Consider the following 26,902-nt stretch of genomic DNA (forward strand, 5'->3'; position numbering starts at 1 on the left):
TATTTTTCTTTTTTTTTCGTAATAAATTTTGTAAAATTAATTATCAATCTATATTTTATAATATCTCCATCGATCTTTTATAATTTTCTAAAAGCATTTTCACGTACTTAATGTATTTTTAGGAATATTTGCGATAATAAGTTAAAATATCTATATACAAAATATTTCAATAATAATTTTAATGAAAATTATCAGAAAATTAATGTCGATGAATGTTATTTAATTTGAAGAAAATTTGTACTATTCGATTTTTCAATCATGATTTCTAACTCGATTTTAAATACAAAGTTTAAGTTTTTTTACACATATAATGAATATTATGAATAAAAAAAATTCTCATTCAATAACAAAATTCTATTAAACTATATTTCACAGACTTAATCATTTTCTTGTTATATCTTCAAAGATACGGACAATTTATAATAGGATTTGTGATAAACATCATTTTTTTGTTCTTTCAATATGATAAATTATATTTATTAAATTATCTTTTAAATAAAAATACATTTATCTTTCACGAATTGTCGGTAAAAGTTACTCTCGCGAGTTCGTTTTACGTTAGCACAGTCTTTGCAAAAGAAAAATATAGTACATTTTCTCATTGCAGAATCTTTTTATCAATATATTAAATTGTTGCATATAAAATGGCTCCAACAAATTTTTCAGAATTGATAGTGATTAAATATTTCGTTAAATATTGCTTATTTTAGGATTTCACAGTTTCAAATATTTCATCTTTAATTAAATTACATGTTAATACGAATCATAAATTAAAATTAATTTTGAAGCTTTTCAGAATATTAATTTAACCTCAAAACTGAAAAATTTTTTTTCTTTGATTTCAATTTCTATATATCAATAGATATTGTTTTCAGTAAAATTTCAATCATTTTATATTTTATTGCAAAAATTTGATCACATTATCTATAATAACCTAATACGTAACACGTGTTTCATGAGAAAATGGCGGAGTTCCAACCTGCCGGCTTTCAACGTAACTGTACTTACGAGGTAGAACACTTTAGGTGAAAGGAATATACACTTTTATTTTCATTTCTAACAAGATACTAGGAATTTCAATAAAAAACCATTTTCTCGTCTTATATTCTTATTTCATTGTAAGAAACTAATTTTTTAATTGGTTGGTCGATTGTAAAAATGGTCCATGAAACTCTATCTTTAAATCTATATCTCTTTCTCAATCTCAAATATAATATCATTATAATTTCGTCGATTTTTCTTTTTTATCATTCTATTCTTTCAATTTATAAAATTCGAGTGTGACACATGGTAAATGCTTGAAAAATTTAAAATCATCGTAAGGCACGCTGGCAATTTGTCTTTTACGCGAGCACGATTAATACAAATTTCTTTCGTTGGCATGCGCAACGTTCATAAAAATAATTCACAAATAACACTCGAACCGTATCGAAGATACAAGGAAGGAAAACACGCGATTCCAGTAGCGGATATAAAACGATCCGTTCTATTTCGTCGCATGTCCTTGAATCTCCACCTTTGGCATCCTTTGCACTTTTGTTTTTCAGTGAAAAATATTCTCGTCGCCTCAACAATCGTGTTCGTTTCCATGGCTCTCCGAGGCAATCTGCAAGATTGACAAAAATACGAATATTAGATATATATATATATATCTAATAATATATATATATATAAATTAAATATTATTTTATTTGCAAATCATTTCCTCTAAAATTATAATAATTATATTAATAATTGAATTATTAAAGCAATATATATCATCTTTCGAAATCTCATAATATCTGCCCCCTAATTTGAAACTTGGAATAAACGAAACTTGTTACGCGCCAACCTAACCTAACTATATGCAGAGTGCAATATCGATTTGCCTGTTGCGCGTCGATGGACAAATATACCATCCGCATTCTTTCCTTTTACAACTGATGTTTCGCATGCGTCGCTTTCAAGATGATGCTGTTATTTCGAACCGAAACTCAACAGAACAGAGCCTCTCTTGCATGGCTGGCTGTTAAATGGCCGAAAATAGGAGGACGCGTTAATGTCCAAAGCTTGTTGCCGTCAAATTTATGCCTCCTGCAAGTTTATGCAAGCAAGTCTGTATAGGGGATATCAGCCACAAGTGGTCATATGACGCCACACACATTCAGAAGTTTTTTACAAAAACATATAGACAATTTGAAGAAAATTCATATACACATAGAGTGATATATTTTAATCGTAATTTTAATCTCTCTCTTTGAATATATATTGAGAATATACTACTTATATAAAAATATATTTCGAATGAAAATTGTACGATTTTAGAAAATAAATATCCTGATATAATAAGATTTTGAAAAATTTTACTTTTTCAATTAATCTCGATTTTTCATTTCTCGTAAGAGTATAGATTTAGAAATAGATTTTTATTTTATTTTAATTCTTTTCATTCCTTTTTTCATTTTATTTCTTTTTATTATTTTTTTAGGAAGTAAAATTTTAATAAATTTTAATTTCTGAAAGTTTATAAACTCATATTTAATTGACCGATATTTAATAGCAATTTTTTAGTTATGCACGTATAATCAAAGGCTCTTACATTTTTTTTTACAACGAAGAACAATGCAATGTTTATATATAGAAAGCATATCCTGTTTTTAATGAGGAAATTTTGAAAGCGTACAAAAGCACTTAAAATGAGCAAAAAATGTTCGTATAAACACGAGCACACGTTTACAATAGTTCCTGAAATACAGCGACGTTAGTATTGTTGATTCGTGGTTACAGTGTCTTTGGTTAACACAGTACAAAAGAACATTGTGGTCGTTGTAAAACGGAAATTTATTGCTTTAAACAAATGGCGAATATTGCTTTTAGATCGATATTTAAATTTATTTACATATTTTTTTACGATCAACGTTTTAAAAAAATTCCAAATTAAAGTTAGAATGATGATTTTTTTTTTCGTTCATTTTTATTACATTTTCGTACATTTTTATACAATTTGTTAATCAAAAAAAAAAAAAAAATTAAATTAACGAAACAATTTTTCTCGTTACTCACTTCGATCAGGCTTCCTGTAGTTCTCCTTTGATCCCGGGCACACTGTGATGGTGTCTTGAGGCAAGCTTATTCGCGAGCTCGTGCATCACATCCCTGTATATCACCGTGTCTAAATTCTCGCCGAGCATGTAGAGAAGAAACCAATCACCGACCTTGCTCCGCCGAACTATCGTTTCAACGGCCTCTTTTCTGACTAAACGAAATCGTAATCGTAGAAGGTATACCCTCGTTCGTGGCGAAAATATAATTACGATCTAAAAAAAAAAAAAAAGAAAATAAAAATTAAAAAAAAAAAGACTAAATGAATATATAAAAAAAAATAACATAATAAATTGTACAATAAAAGTTGTTAAAAAAAAAGAAAACATTACGTTTCATTTAAGTATTTTAAAAAGAAGATTAAAACAAATATATTTTATCATTTTTAAAAAAAAATATTTTAAATGTTATTGAAGATACTTAATTAAATATCATGATGATATTAATTATATTGTACAAGAAAGAAAATTAAACAAATATTTTCGCGGTTTCCCGTTTTAATTTTTTCATTTTTCTGAAAAAAAAACTATTAATATATATATATATTAATAATAAGTCTAAAACTACTTTAGGCATTTACAGGAATATATAAATTATAAATTTTTTTTTAAAATTTCTTAATCTCTGTTCATTATTTCCAAATTGAACAAGATTATCTCTTACAACGAAAATTTAAAATAGAATTTACAATAGATTTTTTCCAATTTATTTATTATATTTATAACGCAACAAAATTATAATTACAAAATCTTAGATCTTAAAGGTTAAAGCAATCAATTTGAGAAGAACGAACAACGTTTAAAAATAATGTTTAAACTGGAAATTTATTTAAAAAAATATATTTATATATATATATATTTACCCTATATAAAACCGTGATGAAACTAAGCACGCCGAGAAAGAGGAACCAAAACCATAGAAAAACATATATTTTCTCGTTGACAACGTTCAAGGGCAGTATGCAAACGGCGTCATGCCTTTCGACTTCACCGCTTACGCCATATTTGTAGAAGGTGCATTTGGTCATCCGCGGGAACACATAAATCATAGGATCGACCCGGTCTTCTTGATCCGATTCGAGAAACCTGAGCACGTCGATACCAAACGTCAGAAACGCACCATCGAAGAACCGGTTCATTAGAAACATCTGACCTGCGCAAATTCAAATATTTCTTACAATTTCTATTCGCTTATTCTTTCTAAATTAAATACAATATTTATTCGTTATAAATTAACTATGATCAGCAAGAGATACCGAGTCTCGAGTCTCGGGTTTATCTTTGCTGGAATAACATCGAATATGGAAAGTGACAGCTGACGAAAGACGAAGAAGAATTGAGCGTCGAAACATTAAAAAAAATTTACGACCTATTGTTTTAATATGAAATCATTCAACAGGGATTCCTCTTTTCCCCAATAATAACTTGAATGACTCTCGAATATTATATTCATGAGAAATGATCAAGTAAGGAAGGAATAAATATAAGGAATAAATATAATGTAAATATAATAGATATCTAACCTAACCTAATCTAACCTCTATATTTTGGCGCTTTCATATATATTCAAAAGAATTAGCATTAAAAAAAATTCATTAAAATAATGAATTTTATATTTTTTTCTTATCATATAAAAATTTGTTTTAGATTGAGAATTTTAATAAAAGTAATAAAAGTGGAACATGTCCAACAGTTATTCAGAAATATGTACATATATACATGTTCAACTATCCTTTGATCTGTAGTTTCATATATCATTTTGACAAGCGAATAACCATGGTCTTTATCTTCTTAGGTTAGCTATTTTTAAACCGGAAAATCATTTGACTTCTTTCATCAAAAGAAGAAAAAAAGTTATGTTCGAGAATTATTTCTTCCTCTTCAAGCCAGTTCTAATTTAGAATTTCCTATATAAATAAAAATAATAATGACCCACCAAACTACTTTACATCCTTCTCAGGGATTATGACATAGTAAACGAAAAAAATGGGAAAAATTGTTAATTTTCTTGATATACTTTATAATTTTTTTCAATCATTTAAAGAATAATAAAATCATTATAATTGTTTCGACTACACATGAGGTTATTTTGAAATTTCAAAGAAAGTCTTCTCTGTTTCCAACGAAACGTGGACACGGATCACAGGGGCATTCTGTATGTTTCTCTTTGCCCATCAAAATTTTCCCATTTGCCATTCCTTTTACCATTTTCCCCATGTCGGCCGCTACCGTTGATATGTTTATCTTCTTTCTGTTATTTGTTTTACTTTTAACGATTCTATATTTCTTTCACGGCTGACGGATTTTAAGGCCACAGACTCGGCTTTTGTTGTTTCCATATTTTTTCCTCGAATCAGCAAAAGAGATTCTTAATCTTCTGTAACCGGAAAACAATTTGTGATTAATCGCAGTTTCTTATTTACGAGCGAAAGATTACATAGGAAATGAGAATCGTTATGGATTTTATTAGCAAATTTTTTAGTAGCAATTCGACGACATTAAATAAATAAAGATCATCTTAAAATATCATTAAGTATTAATTTAACTAGGAAATTATTAACGATATAATATTATATAATATTATTTGATCAAATTTTTCTATTATTTGATCCAAATCAAATTTAACAAATAATTGTATCCTGTAAAAAATCCAGTGTTAAATCTAGATCAAATTATTGAATTGAATTATATTTAATTTAGTTTTTTTGATTCAAACATTTAATTGTTAATTAACTGGATCAAACAAAATAACATATCTAATTTAATCTAATCTCTAACCTAACATTTCCTAAATTTATTCCTAGAGTTTCAGATGTTGAGGATAATTCCATGACAGTTAAGCATCACTCAAATTCTGTATATGTGCAATATTTACATACATACATATTTGCTTTAACCTCCACCGTTTTGGACATAAATTCTTAGAAATATAGAAGCTCGAAGTAAACAAAGTAAAATGTGCTAAACGAGATAAACTGCTGAACAAAATTTGACACCGATACTTTGTTTATTTTATTCTTTTATTCTCTTTCTTTCGCTCAAGTTGAATCCGCACAAGTCATTTCAAACTCGGTTCAAACTGCGAATGCTAAAGCGGGCACTATTATAATTCTGTTTTACGTATATAAATTCATCAAACAAACAAATGTCAGCAAACAGAAACGTCAACGAAATAAACATGGGCGAACAAACGTGGATAGCACGTACAAACGATCGTGAAACGATTTCCTCGGTTATTGGTACATCAAACCAAAATATTCACGATCATATAATAAGGATGAAACGTACAGACTTCTGTGCTTAGCGATAGGGAAACCAGACTTGTGGAATCAGGAATCAACAAACAGTGTCGAATCGGATCTTGACTGTGCATTCGTTCATCTTTACTACTATTCATTTATGTTAATTTGGATTGGTTCGAGTTTCCATGTCTGCTCATTCGTCAGGTACAGGTTATAAAGAGGAATCGGTGTTAACAGGCAACCAGTGAATGAACGATTCACAATAAAATTTGGCAACGATACAACTGGCCACCTGCTTTATGCATTCTAAATGGCCAATCTATGCGACTGTCTTTAAAGTTATTTTGTCTTCTGTCAATAATTCTACTTGTTTCTTCTTAAAAATTCTTATATAGAGTGAATTATTATATAATTATATGATATAATTTGATTAAAGAGAGACACATTCATTGATAGAATGATGAAAAATATTCATTTTTGATAATCATTAACTTTATCTGTTGAAAATCAATACAATTTTTTAAAAAATGTTCATTGTGTAATGGATAAAAGTTTTTGTTTGGAAGATTTTATTTTGAAGGCAGCTTTTTGGGTCATTTATTTATATTAATTTTGATAAAACCTAATAATAATAATAATATTCTTTTGTTTTCATTTGTGGCTTGCAAAAAAAAAAATAAAAACAACGGAATGCTATATATTATAAATTATTGTTCATATATTGTACATAAAAAAAACTTAACCTCAACATACGAAAATGAATAACGAAAAAGAAAAAAGAGAAAAGAACAAGGGAGAGAAGAGAATTTATGTTACAAACTTAACTTTATTAGAATAGCTTGACGAATTTATAGTGGCATTCTGGTTTATGTCATTTATTCGTATACTTCTATTGGGGATTGCAACTCGATCTCTTCTGGAACGATTAGAGCGTGAAACTTCAAAAAGGAACTAATTTACTCTTTAGTGTTCGTCGAGAAACTCATCGCCAGTATTTCGCGTTTATTTTTGATAGCATAAAAAAGAATTAAGTTGCCAGTTCCATGGTCAAAATATAAAATATATATCTTATATATTTATAATATTATCATTGAATAATATTTTAAATTGAGAATTAACGATTTTGTAATTTTATATATATATACATATATATATATAGAAAATATATGTGACTCGAAAATTTTTATCAATTTCTGCTATTTAACTGAAACTTAACTTGATTATCAAATGAAAATTATTCATCACGGTAATCATATGATAATGATCCTGAAAATTATAAATAATATTCACTCTAATTTATCTAATCGATAGCAAACTATCAACCATTAGCATAATTGTATTTTAAATTGAATAAATAAATAGAATTAAATAAATAAAATTTCGAATTCAGATCGACAAATATAAAGATATTATATAATTCATTGATTTATTATTGTTTTATTAATTAGAAATGTTGTTCTCTGTTGCATTTAAAATAAATATTTTTATTGTACAAAACAATTTAAAATCTTAAGTGAATTAGCAATTAACATTTTTTTTTGTACACATATAATCATATATTACTTTTTTTTTTAACTATATTACACGTAATTCAAAAATTTATCAAAAATAAATCTTCCCTGCTGCAAAATTCTCGATAGATTATCATTATATTTAATTATACTTTCTTCCGCCTAGTGGCGCTGTTACCTCATTCAATTCTGAATCGATAATGTCACATGTGACACGAGAATGATAATAGAAATTATGTATCCTTCGGACTACTGACATAGAATATTAAATGAATAATGATTCTATTCTATAATATATAATCTATGAGAAGAGGATAAAAATCTCTTTTAAGAATTTTCATGATCTTTTATAACATAACTTATATGTAATGTAATAAAATTTCCTAAAATGAACTTGGAAATAATAATAATGAAGAAATAATAATGAAATAAAATTTATGAAAATAAAATGTGATTTATCACATATCAATAAAATTATCGAGGAAAAATATCGTGTCACTCACCGACCACATTCAGCAGAGCGAGAACTTCACAGAGGTAGTACCTGTAAGCCCACCAATTGTGAAACCGAAGATTTTCCCATAAATAGTCGAGTAACATCTTCTTCTTCTGCTTCTTCTCGACTTCGGAACAAAGGCCGATGTCGAGATCCATCATCAACGCATGAATCTTGCCACCCTCCCAGCCTTTCCACAGCCATCGAGGCGTATAGAAGAGGATTGCCTGGAAAAAAAATAGTTGTATGTCTTAATTTTGTTGTGCAATGTAAAACATTTTCAAATATATCTTGCTGTTTCGATAATGAATAAAATAATATGAATATTTTAATGAAATATCTCGTCGATAAAATGATATCTTTTTTGATAAATAAAACATTTGTCAAAAAAATAATTAAAATTTAAATTCAATGATACATGTGAGTTTGGAAATTTGGAAAATAAAAAAAAATGAAAATGAAGTTGTAACCTTTTTTTTTCATATTGGATATCAAAATTTAAGAAATTCTCTAGAGAATTTTTTAATTTTAATGATTTCATTAAAGCTGAATATGTTATTTAAAAGTAATTTTGTCTAATTAATTTCATTTATTATCCTACTTGTCAAATCTAATAAAGTAATTGTCATCTTGCCAAAAACTTAAATAATTCTATCGTTATAACGCACGGAATTAGCAAACTATACGAGATCAGTGATCTCGATCGATAGATCATCAACACTGTTCTCAGACTCTTGGCACGCGCCTAAAGATATCAAATTAGCTATGGATTTCGTTGGAAACGATAAAATCGCAATAAATGGGGGCATTGTTTTCAGCAAGCGAATTGATTAATTATTATTGATCAAGAACGATTCATTTGCTTAACGAGTTTTACATACATTGTAGAGATGACTAAGCGGAGAAATTTTGTTACGAGAGCCATTAAAAGTTCGAAATGTTAAGATTAAAGTGGATTCGTTTTATGTGTATACATATAAAAATAGAAGTGTTAAAGCAAAAAATAAAACTCTAACCTTTAAATATGTGTTTCCAATGTGTACACGTAGATTGCTAAACTTTAAAAATATTCTGAAAAAATTTTAGTATGCTAGAAACTCTGACAAATTGAGTTTCATTTGTTATAATATATAAATTATAATATATCATGCTTATATAATCTCTTTCAGATTTGCGTAAACATATCGTACGATGAATAATTTTTCATTTGTCACAGAATAGTAAAACTAAACTAACCTAACCTAACTTGGAACTCTGCAGATATTTTCTTAATTTCTAATTGGAAACAATTCTCTTGTATTTAGTATAAAAACATATCGATTGATTAAAAGTATCAATCGACGAACTTTTTTTTTTTCAAAATTAAAAATCGACGAAGCTTCGAATCCAATGGAAGAAAAAAAAGAACGTAACTATAGGGCGATGAAAAGGGTCGTTCTGTTTTTGCGTTGTATGTTGAACGCGAATCCAACACAAAAAGAAAAAAACCATGGATGGAAATAGAACGAAGCTAACTATACTTCACCGGTGCTCACGTGCCAGTTGGGTGCATGCACTGTTCGGAAGAAAAAAAGGAAGAACAGCAACGCCACGTGGGAGCAGGCGGTAAATGGATAAAATTGGCCAAACAAGCGGAAAACCCGGTGGAACGGTTGGAACACGTGACAGTTCTTCTTGTCTCATTTCATCCAACATTTAACCATTTGAACACGACAAAGAAGAATAGAAATGGAATGACACATTACAAACAAGAGAAATGGAGATTTTTAATGAGTATGAGCATTAACTCGTGAAATCAATTATTTAACTCTTATAATGAATAGAGAAAAAAAAAATATTTAAACTATTATAAATATATTTTCTCTCAAAAATTTTAATTTTATTTTAATTTCAAAAAAAAATTTTTTTAACTTTTTTTATTTTATTAGAATATAGTTTAATGAATATAATAATATAGATTACGGCATGAAAAATTCATGTATATTCGTTATAAATGATTTTTTTTTATCTGAAAAGATTAAATAGGATCATCAAATACTAAAACTCAAGATTGATGATTCATAAAAGAACAACGATGCTATTTCTGATCGTTCCCTCGTGAATGAGATCTATTTCCAAGAACTGTTCTAATTACGCATAACCTTCCGGCGAAGAGATTTTCCCATGTTCTGCGTTAAGACGATCACATCGAACGCAGTTATTATTCTGCTTAGATAAAAACTTGTTGAAGGATTCTAAGACTCAACCTTGACTTATGACTATAATTATAATCTGCTAATTAGAATCGATAATAAAAAATACTTGCTTTTTATTTAAATGACTAATTTAATTATGAGAATGTCATACTTTTAATTTTAATTTTATTAATGAAAAACTAATGTTGGTAAAAATTTATACCACTCTAAAAAGCATTTTCAATGATAAGAAAAATCTTTATTTTAATATTAAAAGTATTAATATAAAAACATAAAAAGTATTAATTTCTTAAAAATCGAATAATTTTAAATAATAAATTATCATAACGTATGAGATTTATTCATGAAAATTTAAGAACAGAATTTATAACGAAAATTTTTCAATATAAAATAATACTCCTTTAAAGGAACCCCAATTAAAATTCAACTTCCAATATTGTTCAATTTCAAATATCTACTGCAAATAACGAAACAATTTTCTCATACTTGCACTAGTAGGAAAAAGATGACCCATTGATAGTACTTGTGCTGTTTGACCAACGGATGCGACACGTGCCCGTGTATTCCATCACCTTTGCTGTTCGACACGCCAGGATACGGCACTGCCTGGCCCAGACTCTTGTTAAACGCGTGCACCATGCTGTACGTGGTATGGAGCCAACAGAAAGTCTCTAATACGATCTTATCCACAGAACCGGACGCCTCGCAATGAATCGGTGAACCGGAAATACTTTTGCAGGCCAATGTGACGCATCCACCGAGGAGTAGCGCCACTGTTGCGCGATAATGCAGCCGAAATGTCATCGTGTCGACGGAGATTTTTTGAATTTTGAACAAAGATCTCAACGAGCCGAACACGTCGATCATTTTCAGCAACAGAGGCATCTTTGTACGTCGTATATGGCGAACTGCTTTCGAGATCACGGAAGTATCTTTCTCGAGAAGGCAGTCGCTCTCTTCGTTTAGCTGATCCGTTTTTACGGACGGTTATTGGACGTGATAAAAATGGAGGTCGTTGTTATGGATGGAGAATTGATCGATTTGAAATTGAGGTTAGTTTGATTTTATTGTCGAGAAATTATTTATTAAATTGAAAATTGAAGAAAGAATTAGATTGAAGTTGATTCTTCGGGAATTATCAAAATTGAAAAGTTAGGTTAGGTTAAAAAAATAGAAAAATTAGATATACGATTAATAGCCGAGGAATTATTAAAGTTTGATAGAAATATTAATGGAATTGAAATTAATGGTTGAGGAATTATCGAGAGTGATGGAAAAATTAATTAAATTGATAAAAATATTTAGAAAAATTAAAGTTGATTGTTGAAAAATCCTTTTAAATCCTTAATTGAATGTTGAACGATGTATTGAAAATGATTGAAATTGAGGTTAAGATTTGGAATTGAAATTAAAGTTTATCACTGAGAAATTGAAATGCTTAGTTGAAAATTGTTAAAAACAAAAATCGATTTAAAATCGAAAGTTGTTAAATGTTGAAAAATTATAAAAATTATTGAAAATTATTAAAATCAGTATAAATTCCGATTCCAATTTTATTTTTTTTTGTAAATAGCGTTAATATGAACGATGTTCACGATGTTCAGTATTTACGAAATTTATTACAGAATTCTCAATTTATCACTGATATAACGGCGTTGAAAACTTTTCTTGTATATTTCGAAAGACTTTCGCGGAAGAAATATCAAAAAATCAGAGAGAAATAATACTCATTATTGTGAGTCTGTTTTCCTCGTCGTGATTATCCTCGCAAAATTCCGACCAATTGAATTTTTGCGATCGAATCGAAAACAGCTTCACTACGTGCATTTTGCTTACTCTCCGTTTTTCTATCTAATATTCTTTCGAATATTAATTTACTCCACCAATATTTTTTATTTTTATCTTTTTACAAAAATATTATATCTCATTCTCCATTTTTTACCTGACTTCTTTCAATATTTCTATCTCTATTTACAAACTTTTTAAAATTCATTATTAAAAATGAAAAAATTGAATAAATCAATAAATCTCTTGTAAAATTTCTTTCTCCAATCTCCAGACTTTTTAACTCCAATAACTTGTTGAAGAAGAAATCTTGAGATTATCAGATTCACACGCGGTTTTTATAGAAAAATGATTTTTTTTTTTTCTTTATGGGCACATGAATTGATTAAACACACAGCATCGTTTTTTCTTTTACTATTTCTTTTCTTTTTATTTTGATAAAGAAGTGAATGAAGTAGAAGAAGAGGATGAAACGACTATTCGGACACGGTGAGACACACGTGGGGCGAGGAAGCAAGCCGTTAGAAGACTGGCCGAACTTGAGAGGCATCCCTTGGCCTCGATGCTAAACACATAACTTATATGATCTTCTAAGTATCTTTCTCTTGTCATGACAATGAAATGTACGTATTCATGTTATTTACCAAGTTTTAATTATAAGTAGTTTTTATTTCATTATTGGTTTCTATAATGGAATTTTCATAATACTTTATTTATTATCATTATATTTACTCATTTATTAAAGCATTTGTGCAAATGGATCTAAACATATTTGAAATAACGTTATTCAAATATGAAAAAATTTTTAATTTCATTCTAAGTGGAAAATAGTATCTGGATATATAGATATTAATATAATATATATTTCAAATTTTGAAAATTCAAAATTTTTCGAGTTTCGACAGTCTTTTTTAAGTTTCGAGTATTCTTAGTTACCCCTAGAAATGTATAGTGATCCCTAGTTCTTTCGTTACAGCGATTCAATTCATTCAAAAATTGCTTTCCCTAAAAATTTTTGATTTCATCATCGTTAGAGCAAGTGTGTAGCACATGCAAACGCAAAATATTTGCAAAAGTAGGTTAGAAAGAAAACAAACAAATAAATTAAGATCACCAAAGACCTACAGTCTTGAGAAAAAGAGAACACCGATAATTTTCACCGATATGACGTAGCAGGTTAAGGGAAAAAATAAAAATTCTTGATGAGGTTATGATATCTTGTTGAATAATATACCGCGATTATTAAGAACTGGCTTTCTGCCAACGATACTTGTCATCGAAAGAAAAACGGACACTGAGAGTCAAGGGAGTAAAAAGGAGACGAAACATTCGGGTCATTGTCGCTCTATAATTAGATCCAAGGGTCTACATTACTTTGGTTGGATCATATTCGAATAGTACTGGAGGCAATTATAATTATCTCGAAGAAAGTTTGGATACGTTCCATGTTCAGTTAATTGTGGAACTATGCTTTACGTACGAATCAACGAAGAGATTTTGGGTTATTACACGGATCGCTAAATTGAATTTAAATATCTTGTTTAATCAACTCTTACTGTAATCAAGTATTTGTGATGTAAGAAAATGTGATATTTAAAATTTTTTACTATTTCTTAAATATTTCATGTAAAGAGAAAATTTGAAAAAAAATTAAATTAGATTAAATTTGATTAGTATTTATATAGCCAATCATAAATTATTTATGAGAAAGATATTTTCGAATTTTTTTTAAACAGATTATTGTAATGTTTTTTAAAAAATTTAAGAAAATCAAATTCGAATTCTAAATAAACGTGTATATTATTTATTCGCATCATGCGAATTTATTATCATAATTTATTTTCCTCCTATGCACTACAAAATAAAATCGTATTTCGGTGTTCACTGTTACTAAACTTCATCGTAACAGATACTTGCCACGTTCGCCGATGATTGCAATCATACAAAGCTATGTAAATAACTTCCATGGATTTTAGTTTACATAGCAATAACCTCAAGCATATCTAGTTTTGTTTGTAAACACTTTGTGTTTGGCTTCGAAAATTAGTCAGACGTATGCTACAAATTTTCCATTTTTAGAAATCTTATTTATGTATTGTTCATTTTTTTTAAATTATTTTAAGAATGTTTCAATCATTGATAGCTATTGTAAAATATTTTACAATAGTTTTTGCTTAATAATGCTAAATTGTAACCTTCCATCATGTTAAACTATGTAATATAACCATTTCGTAGAAATAATCTCTCATTCTCAATGAATATCCATTCTGGTTTGTTTATTTATTTATTTATTTATTATATTTAAATTTAAAACATCAAATAGCAACATATAATATATTCATTTCTTTTTCAATATTTTCAAAATGAGAATATAGTTTAAAATCGAGAAACGTTTGATCAAAAATCGTAGAAATGATGCTTGCGAAACGTTAAAATTCACATTTCACTAATATCTATATTTGTATATACTTATGTTTCTCGTAAACCTAACTAATCTAACCTAATCTAACCTAATTATGAAGAAAAATATAACTAACAATAGCACAAAAAGAAGAATTTTACTTTTATATTTTGATCCTTAATGTAAATAATATTAAAAAAAAAAATTAACAATCTTTTCCCAATGGATTATTTTCTTAAATTTACAAAAAAAAAAAAAGGAAATGGCTAATCGTCTATTCCAACGATCGATATTGAATCAAGTCTATCTAATTCCGTCCAACAACATGTTCTAGTTGAAGAGATCAGTTGAAAGGTGACGGTGGAGAAACGTCTTTGACCAAACGTCAAGGCGACTCCCGCGATAGCGACCCTCGGTGACGAAGTATAACGGCTAGAAGTTTAACGAGTTAATATGCTTAGGGTTTCCTTCTTGGCAATGAACTAGATATAAGCTTCTGTAAGCACCGAGTAAATTCTTCGGCCGTAGCCGCAACCCGTTCGCTCGTTATCCGGCTTTTCTTATTGCCAAATCTTTTTTTATGCGATTATGTGTAAACGAATTAAAATTCAAGCAGAATTAACTACGAAGACTATATTCAACCCAAGTTGCGAATCTCACTGAAAAAGTGTAATAGTGGGAGAAAGTTTTCTCGAGAGTGGGAAAAAGTAGTAGTGGGGGAAATAAAGATGGAGGAACAAGGAGCGACTGGTATTATTGCATCATACGATAGAGCACTCGCCATTTGCTCTTCCACCATCATTTTTCCCACTACCGTTTTCTTCTACTCTTTCCATAGCGAGATCTTTTCAAGAAATCCTGCGTCCAAATCGATTTCATGTAACGTATGAAGTAAATTGTGTAAGATATGCCAAGTAAGATCGATAATCCTTACGTCGATACGTGACAGATTGTGTTTCTATAGAAAAATATATAAAAAAATGTTTCGACTTTGGTTTATGAAATTCAAGTCTGATAACAAAATTCTTTTTTCTCGTTAGGAAGAATAACAGGTATCGTTTAAAAAATATTGAGATTACTAAAAATAGTTTATGTAAGGACAAATGGATTTGCCACCAGTTATACACAGAAGCTTAGGTTAGGTTAGGAAATCGACACGTTGTTACTCGAGAGAAATAAACAGAATTCGCTTTTAAAATTGATCGTTACTATTATGATGAAAAATGGATCTCGCATATTATTGACTGAAATATCATTTTTTTGTTTTTTTTTTTTCAACCTTTCAACCTAATTTCGTTATTAATTTAAAATTATCGTTACAGATATCAATCGTAATTTCGTTCGGCTCAATATTAAACAAGATGTAAAATAAAATTCAGAAACATGAAACAATAAAGTACCAATCGATCGATTACCTGGAGAAACAGCATGAAGCAGACCCATTGATAGTACCTGTACTCCTTCCTCTCCGCCTCTGGATGCGATTTGGAATTATCCACCCCAGGGAACGGTACCTCGAATCCTTCCCGTTTCCTATAAGCCGCTGTGATCGTGTACGTACTATGGATCCAGCAATACGTATTCAGCACGTCCTCCGGTAAATCCTTACTGTGGATACAATCGATTGGATTGCCGACGTATTGTCTCGTAGTAACGATCAACGAAAATGAGATCAAGAGGATCACGGTAAAACTGTAATGCAATCGAAATACAGCTGTATCGATGTGCACATGGGAGATCTTGATCAGGCTCTTCAGGCCCCGGAATATGTCCAGCATCTTGGATATTTGAAGAAACGGTTAAGTTTCTTCGTTTTCTCTCTCTTTCTCTCTCTTTTTTTGTTACACGACGAAACGGTGTATCATTGAATCACCGACGATTCCAAACATCGTTCGTCGATCTTTTTAATACTTTTTACATCTTTCGATCTCTTTGATCCAGATTTCCAGGTTAACTTAAAAGACGAGGCGTATTTGTTAAGAGGTTATGTTCGTCTTAAGGTTTGATAAAAATTTGATTCGTTACTCGTTTGAAGTTGATCCAACGTTGACAGAGATGAATGTTTGATGGAAAAGGAAGAAATTCTTGCAATTCGTTTTCCTCGAAAGAGATCGCCGACGTGGGATCCTTTAAATCGGTCGGATCCTTTGTCGTCGTTAATTTCTTTTCACTCATTCTTCTTTAATTTATATCATTTTCCCACCAATGTTTTGCTTTTGATTCGCGAATTTTCTTCGATTTAAGTGTCCCAGGAGATGGATGTCCAAATATGTGCTCTGTTGGATATTTTCGAATATTCGTCGGATAAATTCATGTTTTCGATATGTTTTTCCTTATTATATCGAAGAAATATCTTCTTTTCAATCGATCGATGAAGAGATGCGAGATTATAAAAAATTATATTTTTTTTTGAACATTCATTGTTTCATTTATTGAAAATTTATTTCGTTTATTATCCCTTTATTTATTGGTAAATGGCAGTTAAGATCAAATCACTCATGGATTTTAACACAGAAATATCCATTTAAAGAAAATTTGCACTGCACTTGCAACATTCCTAGATTTAGTGGTCACCATGTAAATATGTTTCTCATTCACCATTAAAATTTTTGTAACGAATCACGCTCTCGATAAATGTAAAGAAAATCTAATAAAAAAACTCTCACTAAAAAAATCACTTTTAGAAAATTATTTAAACGTACAACAAATATATGAATCGAATCATTTTAGTCATTAATAGTATTAATATATTTATGATATTTTGATTTGAATTTGGCATCAGTTCGTGATTCTATCAAAAAAAAATATATATATTTTTATTATATAATTTGATATTTTATTAATCTTAAGTCTATTTATATTTGGTTACAGAAAAAGATTGTGATACGTATCCTTTTGCATTGAATTTGTTAAAAATAAATTCAAAATTAAAAAAAAAAAATTGTATCTCAACAAAAATATTATCAAAAACTTGAAAACCATATTTTTCAATTATATCATTCTTTATTCTCCATTTATTTTTCGTACATACAAAGAGTCATATCTAGATCATCCTTGCACAAAATTTTCAATATTGGGAGCACACTGAAAATATTAGGAGAAATATTGGATATATTGAGAATAACCAGATCATTGACAAGACATCTATAAGCTCGAATCACAAAGTATGGTATATATACTCGTTTCGATCATCTCATGTGAAAATAATCAAATGTTAAATGACGGGACACAGAACTCGTTATATACTATCTCATAAAGAAAGTCAAATAGGACGTGTGTTTATATGCATTTCTTACTGCTGTTTTCGATTGATGAATCAACCCCCTGAAACTACATTCTAGGTACCGCATATGTAATATCACTGTATTTGACACGATTGCCTGTTAATTACCAGTTCAACGATTAATCATATTCAACGGCAATAATGCTGGGAGATGTAACGTTATTAGGGGAATTGGGCGAAACACGGACTGCTACGAGAATTGGGTAAAGGGGTCTTATTCACGGTATCGTAGCTTTGTTTAATATGCCTGCCATTCTATTTTAGCGTTTACGCGTACGCACGCTATTTGTTTCAAACGAGACCAGGCGAAGAACCGATGCCCGCACGGAAATGCACACACGATGACAACACGCACAAGGCAAAAATACATTTTCCTAACTTAACTACTTCGAGCATGTTCCCTGTGTCGCGGACCGAGAGTTTAATTCTTCGAAATTATACAATTATTATTTACTTATTTATCGTTTATTAATTTTAATTGTAACGAATTTTATCGTTATAGCTTTTATTTTATTCTTCGAGTTACGATTTCTCTCTATACGCGATGAATTGATTTCCTAGTTACTTGTCTAGTTACTCTAGTTATTATTATCATCCGTTGATAATATTAATATTTTTCTGAATAGATGATTATGAAGTTTAATCGTATTGAATTAAATACAAATTACAAAAAGGTATATTAATTGTTTGAATGAAATAATCGTAATAGAGTAGAATAACGATCGAATAAAAAATAATCTTTTATAATAGTCTTGTTACGACGAGATATAAAGCATTCGCGTATTCTACGCTCACGAAATATTCAATAAAAAACGTCATGTATAGCAACGTGTAGCTTGCATCGCACAAATTACAGTAGTATTACGCCCTGTTAGCACTTTCTTCCACACAGGGATACGAGCAATAAAGCACCATCGTCGAGTCGATAAATCCCTTAATAAAAACCGGTTGAAGAACACGCGAATACTTCCCCTCCATCTCCCCCCTCCTCTCCTCCGCCCACAAAATGGAAGGATACAGGGATAAACGTGTCAGCACGAAGCGATCCGTAAGATTTGTCACCAATGAAAAGGCGCGCTTCAATGACAAAGCTACGGCGTCGCGTTGAAAACAACCCAGAGGGCGCGCACAAGAATTTTTTTTTCGTTTTCGAAGATAAAATAATTCGATGCAGAAGATTTATTTTAGCACATATAATCTGATGGGTAAACTAATAATAAAATAAGCGGTGTTTTTGGAAAAGCGTCATAATTATTTTTATTTCCAATTATTTATATAAGAATTTCTACGACGAATATTTTTAATACGTACAAGTAGGTAGTAGGTTAATTGTCGCAGGATCGAAACTATATATGGAATATATATCGATTATCCGAGCAAATAGGTGTTCAGAAAATTATTATAGGTTAAGTGAATAAAATTATGGAATTGTTAAAGTGATAAAGGATGCTGCGATATTTAATCGAGCATTATTATATTTATTCGATATATTAGAAATGAACGTTGCGAAAAAATATCGAGGATTTATAGAGATGATCGTACATATTAAATATTTTATATTTGTTTTTAATATTTCTTTTTTTAAATTGAGATTGAAATCTTATTAATTGAAAAAAAAAATGTAAACAGATTTTTTTGATCGTAACAAAAATTATCGAAATATTTTTTTAATTTACTAGAATATTCGCGGAAAAGAATCATAAAGAATTACTTCGTTGAAGATAAAATATAATACTGGAAGATTAAAAAAAAACAAAATCTTTTTTTTTATTAACATCGAATCACAAATTTATAACAAATTTTTATTCCACCAAATTTTTTAACTTATCATAAATTAGTATTTCGAATTTAACACATTGACATAATTCTTTTTTCTCTAGAATAAACTTTTCTGATCATTCTTATTTCCAATCGAAACGAAAAAAAAAAAGGAAGGAATTTTTAATAAATCACAATTAATCCCGACGGAATGAAATTACATTCACTTTTTCCATGGAACGCTTCCCTATAAATAAAATTAATAAATCCTCTCGAAAATCATTCGAGGCGACCTCGTTGGAGGTCACGATCTTCGAGTTGGAAATCCAGTTGGTTCAGAATATAGAAAATCGTTACCGATATACGTGTCAACAAAATTAGAACGTTGTTCAAGTCGAAACAATTTGAAGGATGAACGATCCAAAGTGTGTTTCTCGTATCGTTCAACGAACCCATTTTGCGGTGCATTTGCGTTAATAAATTTATCTCGCTCGGAACACGCGAGAGGTTGGCTACAATGTGGTAAATCGTAATCTAACTTTAACGTGATAGGGAATTAGGCGTTCCAATTTTCATGTAAATTAATCGTAGCCAAGTATCGTAGCTGGATCGTTTTGTCTTACGTGACAATGTTCACTCGCGTGTCTTCTGCTTAGAAATTTTTCATCGTTGATAGAATTTTTGAAACGAGAAATTAATAAAAAATATTTTATATATTTTTCGATAACTTTCACTGTTCATGGGGAATATGATTATATATATAGATTGATAATAATCTAATTAAGTAGTTTATACACGTTTTCAAATTATCATAAGTATAAATTAATAATAATATAAATTTGATTTAAAAATTTTCAAGAAATATTTAAAAAAATATTTTTTTTTCTTTAAGAACTATTTCTCTTGTACCTCAAAATCATGTGTTCAGCTATACAATCATACAAATATGCATCATGTACAATTACGATAATCCTTATCAATATAAAAATGAATCTGTGAATTGATTAATCGGCAATAAATAACCGAAGGAAATAATTTTGAAACGATATTCTTCGACCGATGTAATATAATTTTTATTTGAACAATCGCAATAAATTCGACAATACGAATATAATTTTTACGATAAAATAAAATTGATAAAAATAAAAATCGAATTTACCTTGAATTAAACTTAACTTCGAACCGAGTCTTTCCTCGTCGAATAAATAAAATTTTTCGTAATACATCGAATATTACGAAACGAATTTATTATATACCATTATTTTTTTTTTTTTTTTCACAATGTCTCCTTCTTTCAAATTTCTCGGGAAATCCGAAGCTAATTGAGAACGGTCAAGAAGGCGCATAAAACGTTCGAAGAATGAGTCGACACGGACACGCGTCGAATACCAAACTCAACACTTGCCAAACAAAAAACATATGATTCCTTTCATTGCACAAAATCGATTTGTTTGCCGCGCAATCCACGTACACAAATGAATTACGATCAATAAAATTTGGGAAATGGAATCATCGAGTTTTTTTTTTTAAACGATTTTTAATTAAATGTGATATACAAAGAAAAATATAAAATATAGGAAATTAATTGTCAATTGAGAAACAGATAATCACGTCGATCTATATTTTTCGTATAAAAATTCGATTTAATTTTTTTTATTTATTTCCTTGACGAAAAAAAAAAGAAATTTCTCGTAAAAAAATCAAAGAATCATTAAGAATCTATTTTCTTCATTATCTAAATTATATTCTGAATTGTGCATATATTATGAATCGGATAAAATTTATACAGATTGATGAAGATTCAAGAGAATATATTTTTATTATCGAAGTATTAAAATTGTGAAAAAAGTATTTTTGAATATATTAATTTCCTTTCTCGCGTATTTCTGATCCTCAAAAAAGATAATTTCGATCAAATGCAATGCCCTCCACGGAAAATATTCTCGGGAATTCAAGAAAATTTACTCTGAATCGAAATTCGCATCTTTAGACGACTATTCAAAAAATATTCATTTTCAATGTGCATTTTCATTAACAAAAATTAATTTTCGAAAGCACTTGTCTCGAAAATTTTACACTTTAATTTAATTCGCAGTTTTTTTTGAATTATCCAAAAGTTATTCGATACATCATCGATTCTCACTAGGAAAAATTTACTCTTTATTCTGAAACGGATTCACCACCTAACACTCCCGATCTATCGAACGCCGATAAACGAACGTCAAACACGATCGATTTCGCGCGCGTGGTGTCGCGACGCTAATAAATATATCGTACTGAGCTCAAGCCCGAAAATAGTCGGGGTAATTGAAAAATTTTCACCGACGCGCCACCGAGAAACCGGCAAAGACAGTGCGATTCTCAAACACCGATCTTTTTAACGTAAATCATCAATGGATGATTCAAATTACCTCGAACAACAAAATACATTGTCATAGAAAGAAATTCACCTAACCTAAAAATTGTGATTTCGATGAAACTTGTAATAGAGCCTGTAACTAATTTCTTTTCTTTTCTTGGCGGAAAATATCTTTAAGGTAAAGTTAATATCTCGATACATAAATAATCTTTACAATTTTATTATTCATTATTAATTTAATTCCTGTATAATCAATTTTAAAACAAAATTATTTTGCTGTGTTTATACTTTTAAAAAATCGAGAAGATACAACAAATTAAATTGCGCCAAAGAAAAATCATCCTATATACTCACAAAATTCGTTTAAAAAAAATCTAACTTTTCATTCCATATCCACAACACAACTTATTACTCGAGCTCGGCCAACATGTACCGAAACTTTCTCGCCTAGTTCCATAACTCCCCGTAACTCGTTCTCGCCGAGAGAAATCAACAAATGCATGAAACAAAATTTTCCAAGCACTGTCACGCGTTGATCGATAAAATACTTCGACAATGTGAGGGACGAGAGAAAAAGTGGAAAAAGAAGAAAGAAATCGGCAAGTAAGAAAATCGAAGGGAAATGATCGACAGAGTTTCCTTTTCTTCCGATGAATGGGCTAGTGTTTTTTCTTTTTCTTTTCTTTTTTCTCGATTTAATATTCAACGGCACGCGCGCACAGCTTTCACACGCCACATAAAATCACGTTTCAAGACACTCGACACGACTCCGCTCGACTCCGCTCGACTGTTTGCTAGCCAGGGCATAGCACCTCCCGTAGGAGCCGAGCGAGGAGTCAACCCGCTCCAGGAATAGAAACACCAAAGCCCGAAATCGCTCGAGAGCGTTGGAGGCGCGACGTCGAAACGCGCCGCGACGCGAGAAAGAGAGACGTTGCTCGAACCCGCGAAAACTCGAGTGGATAGGCGTTTTAATACCGTGCCGTGCCGTGTATTTGGCCCGTGCTCTATCTAAATGGCTATTGGCGGAGATGGATTTGCCGAAATATCGTTCAATCGGTTACAGTCGATTTCGAAATATTTTATTATATACGCCCGATACGATTTATAAAGTTATGTAATTTTACGATCCAGTATGTTAATAATTGGGGAAACGTCCGATTTATCAGGGAGAATTGGAAGAGAAATTGCATTTTTATTCCTTTTTATTTTTATTATTATGTCATTTGTCAACATGGACCTACTAATCCGATCGTGTGACAAAGAAGGGCAATAAGATTTGCAGAAACGACGAGATGCAGTCTCTCGAATAACCTCAAAATTGAAAATAATTTTTGTATATCAGATTAAATGCACGTTTCTCCAAGAAAGTAAAGAATGGAAATATGTAATGAAGAATTCTTCTTCTTTCCTATATAACATTTTTTTAGCGAAGAGTATTTATATCATTATTATTAATAATCGTTGAATATTACGAAAAAAATAAAATTTGGCTAATTAACGTGATTTGAAACATGCAAATTGATTAATTATAGATAGAAAATTCTTGAATTAAAATATATGGAATTATCGAGAAAATGTATAAAATTTGAAAAGTAAACGAAAAATCGCGAGGAGGATGCTTCGAGAGACGCTTAAACTGTAACCATCGTATTGCAATTTTAATATTTTCACAGCTTCTCTGTATTTTCAGAGAAAACAATCATCAGATTTTTCTAAATAGTATTTTATGTCGCTATAATACCGCTATATTCGCGTAACGTACGAAAGGGAAGAAGCGATGAAAAATATTGGAGAAGAAATTTCGATACTCGATAATGTGACGTGAAACGCGTTCTTAAGGTTAATTTAGACGGAGACCACGTGGCCAAATGATCTACGAGAAAATGTCTAGTAGGCAGCAACCGTCCACGTGCCAGTTGCTTACACATTGGCCACGATCGAACACTTGCAACCTGGCTTTTTCGATATAGAATATTTCGATCAACATACTCAGCAATATAAAATATCTTAAAATATCTCGATACATTTCTTCAAATATTAGTTTAAAAAATAATACAAATAATTATTTATATTCTTCGATAAGAGTAATCAAAGTAGATTTCTAATTTTTAAAAAAAAATATAAACATTTTTTTTTATTACAATATGAACGAGGATCGAGTGATTTTTCTTTGAAAATTAACTAGATGTTATAAATGACACTTATCCAACCAATCTGTCGTAATATATCAAACTTACAAAGAAGAGGTATTTAAATATTTACAGATTGAAAGATATACAAAAATATTAACGTATCAAAAATATTAAATTTCATAATTTTATATTCTCGAATTATAGTATGAAAAAAATATTAAATATATATATATATGTATATATAATATTTAATAATTAACGATATTTAATTTTAAAAAAAATTAAACACATTTGAAACAACATTTAGGTTAAAGAAAATAACAATACTCGAACAAAGTATACATTTCTCCATTTTCGAGTTCTTGTCATAGATCCAACGTAGAAAAGGGGTTCAAAGGCAGTGTGTATCGTGAAAAACAAAATAATCAATTTCGCATTGTGCTCAAACCGAAACGGTCGGAAACACCTACACGTCAATCAGCTCACTTCCCGTTTTCCGACTCCTTAAACACAAATCAATCATATCCGTACTGGCAAGTTCTATTTGTGTGCTTTCCTCGGGAACACGTGTTTCATTAGGAAAACGTGTTGATCTGGCATTACACAGATTTGGTAACACGCTTTTTATACGATTGTTGAGATTTGTGTTAATAATATATACAAATATGATTAATGATTAGTTATTTTGAATTTATGCTATATTTATATAAAATATTTGATTAGTGTTTTTTGAAACAATTGTCTTTCTACTTTATATTTAAACATTTTATGATCATTTTAAAAGAATTGCTTTATTTTAATTTAAAATTTGTATTTATGCATGTATATTGTTGTTTGAAAATCGTCTCTTGAGAAATATATATATATATATAATGGAAATCAAGTTTAATGTATTTTTAGCGAATAGATTTTTTGTTTAAATTTGACATGTGATCTAAATATAGGCAATAAAAAATACTTGACTTACTTGTAATATTAGGACGAAGGCGACCCATTGATAATATTTTACATTTTTCGTTGTTTCCTTATTGGAAAATATATCGTCTCCTTGATCATAATGATGATTTCCATGAGAAGGCGCAACTCCAGGTGCCACAACGTCTATGCCATTGGTACCCAGCATAGCTCTAGTCACAAAATATGTACTGTGTATCCAGCAATATGAATTGAAAGCCTCAACGGGTATATCTCTGCAAAGACGAAAAAAATAGAATGTAAAAGAAATAGAAAGAAAATATTAAAAATAAAGAAAACGAAAATAAAAATAGCAGATTCATATATAAATTGATTTATCGATTACATTCCATATTCATTGGAAATTATTTATAATGGATTTATTTACGCATGATATATTTATTCCCGAAAAAACTTGAAGTTTATACGTTATATATGTTCAAATAATTCCCGAATTTTTTAAAAAAAAAATAATAAGAAAATTTCGCAGAAACCAGGATTACATACATTGAATGTGTCATCTAATTTTAAGAAATATTCATAATCGAATATTTATATAACTTTATTTGGAAATCAAGTGCATCTATTTTAATATTATATTGCTATTAATCAATCTCTATTAATCAAATCTCAATCATAGACAACTTAATCTATTTTTATCCGTTTTATCCGAATATATGCATCAAGAGTCTACTTCAACTTCTTGTTTAAAACTATACAGTTAAAACTATACATATCAGCAGATAAACTATGACATAAAATTAAAAATAGATAAATTAAATGATAAGACAATAAAAATATTCAGATGAAAAATAATTTTTTACAAACTGAAAGACACAAAATATCGATTTCTTTTTTCGATGAAACATAAATTTTACGTTCTATGTATAAATTGCCAAAATTCACATATTTTGAAATATTTTACGCAATACAAAAATATACATATAACATCTGGAACATCAGATCGTCATTAAGCTTAAGGTTATGAAATAGCACAGAAGGAGCAAAATTTATTTGAAACATGAATTAGACTTACCAAAAGCAATATATTCGCAATATTAAACTGCAAAATTATATATATTCAAAATTGAATATGGATGATATGAAATATTATTTCGAAAAGCAATACGATCGTTTATATTTTAAAAAATACACGACCATAAATCACGCACGCGCATCTTAAACTAAAAAGAAGAAAAGATGGCGTGTGAAGACAAACAAAAATAGAAGTGACACCTGCCATCAATTAATATAAGTATGTATATGGCGATTGCAGTCGCATTCAACAAAAATAAAAAACAAACGAAAATATATATGTAAGTACAAAAAAGTTTATATAAATGAATGAAATCAATGAAGCATAAATAGTCGTTCAATGACAAAAATAAAATATCGTATTAAATTAAGATATTTTGGAATTTTAGTAAATCTCATATTTTTCGATGTATTATACGATACAATTACTCAGTATTTAGGTTAAATTAGAAGATTGGTCATATAAAATAATTGAAAATAATAAATTCTAATCAATTATTTATTTTTTGTAAATTTATTCGTACCTGGTATGAACACATTCTATTGGATTTCCTACAACTTGTTTGCTGCTAATAATTGCTGAAAACATCAGTATTAGAATTGTTGTTAACGAGTGTAATCTGATAGTGATGCTATCGGTTTTCATTTTATTCATCTGTAAAATTACA

General features: G+C 29.4%; 1 protein-coding gene and 1 long non-coding RNA gene across 12 annotated transcripts; one reads left to right on the plus strand and one right to left on the minus strand.

Annotated features, from left to right (window-relative positions):
* Positions 1-868: 868 nt before the first annotated feature.
* LOC107999184 (innexin shaking-B) lies at positions 869-26,902 on the minus strand. 10 transcript variants are annotated; one of them, XM_062076806.1, is made up of 7 exons: positions 22,465-22,968; positions 20,911-21,151; positions 16,126-17,501; positions 8,337-8,556; positions 3,944-4,233; positions 3,043-3,296; positions 869-1,606 (listed from the first exon to the last, which is right to left on the minus strand). In XM_062076806.1, the coding sequence occupies exons 3-6, from the start codon at positions 16,486-16,488 to the stop codon at positions 3,048-3,050; spliced, it is 1,122 nt and encodes a 373-aa protein (XP_061932790.1). In that variant the 5' UTR covers positions 16,489-17,501; positions 20,911-21,151; positions 22,465-22,968; the 3' UTR covers positions 869-1,606; positions 3,043-3,047. The 10 variants fall into 10 exon arrangements, 9 of the variants coding, with proteins under 9 accessions (XP_061932790.1, XP_028523156.1, XP_016914369.1 ...); XR_003697986.2 differs by lacking the exons at positions 16,126-17,501; positions 20,911-21,151; positions 22,465-22,968 and adding exons at positions 1,837-2,073; positions 11,011-11,409; XM_028667355.2 differs by lacking the exons at positions 16,126-17,501; positions 20,911-21,151; positions 22,465-22,968 and adding exons at positions 25,213-25,435; positions 26,759-26,902.
* Positions 11,297-14,144, plus strand: LOC107999185 (uncharacterized). Of its 2 annotated transcripts, XR_001766313.3 has the most exons (3): positions 11,436-11,576; positions 12,753-12,932; positions 13,286-14,144. It is a non-coding gene; the product is annotated as an uncharacterized LOC107999185 (long non-coding RNA). The 2 variants fall into 2 exon arrangements; XR_009830404.1 differs by lacking the exon at positions 13,286-14,144 and having other exon boundaries at positions 11,297-11,576; positions 12,753-12,984.

Source organism: Apis cerana, linkage group LG6 (assembly GCF_029169275.1).
Source record: "Apis cerana isolate GH-2021 linkage group LG6, AcerK_1.0, whole genome shotgun sequence".
Taxonomy (NCBI): domain Eukaryota; kingdom Metazoa; phylum Arthropoda; class Insecta; order Hymenoptera; family Apidae; genus Apis; species Apis cerana.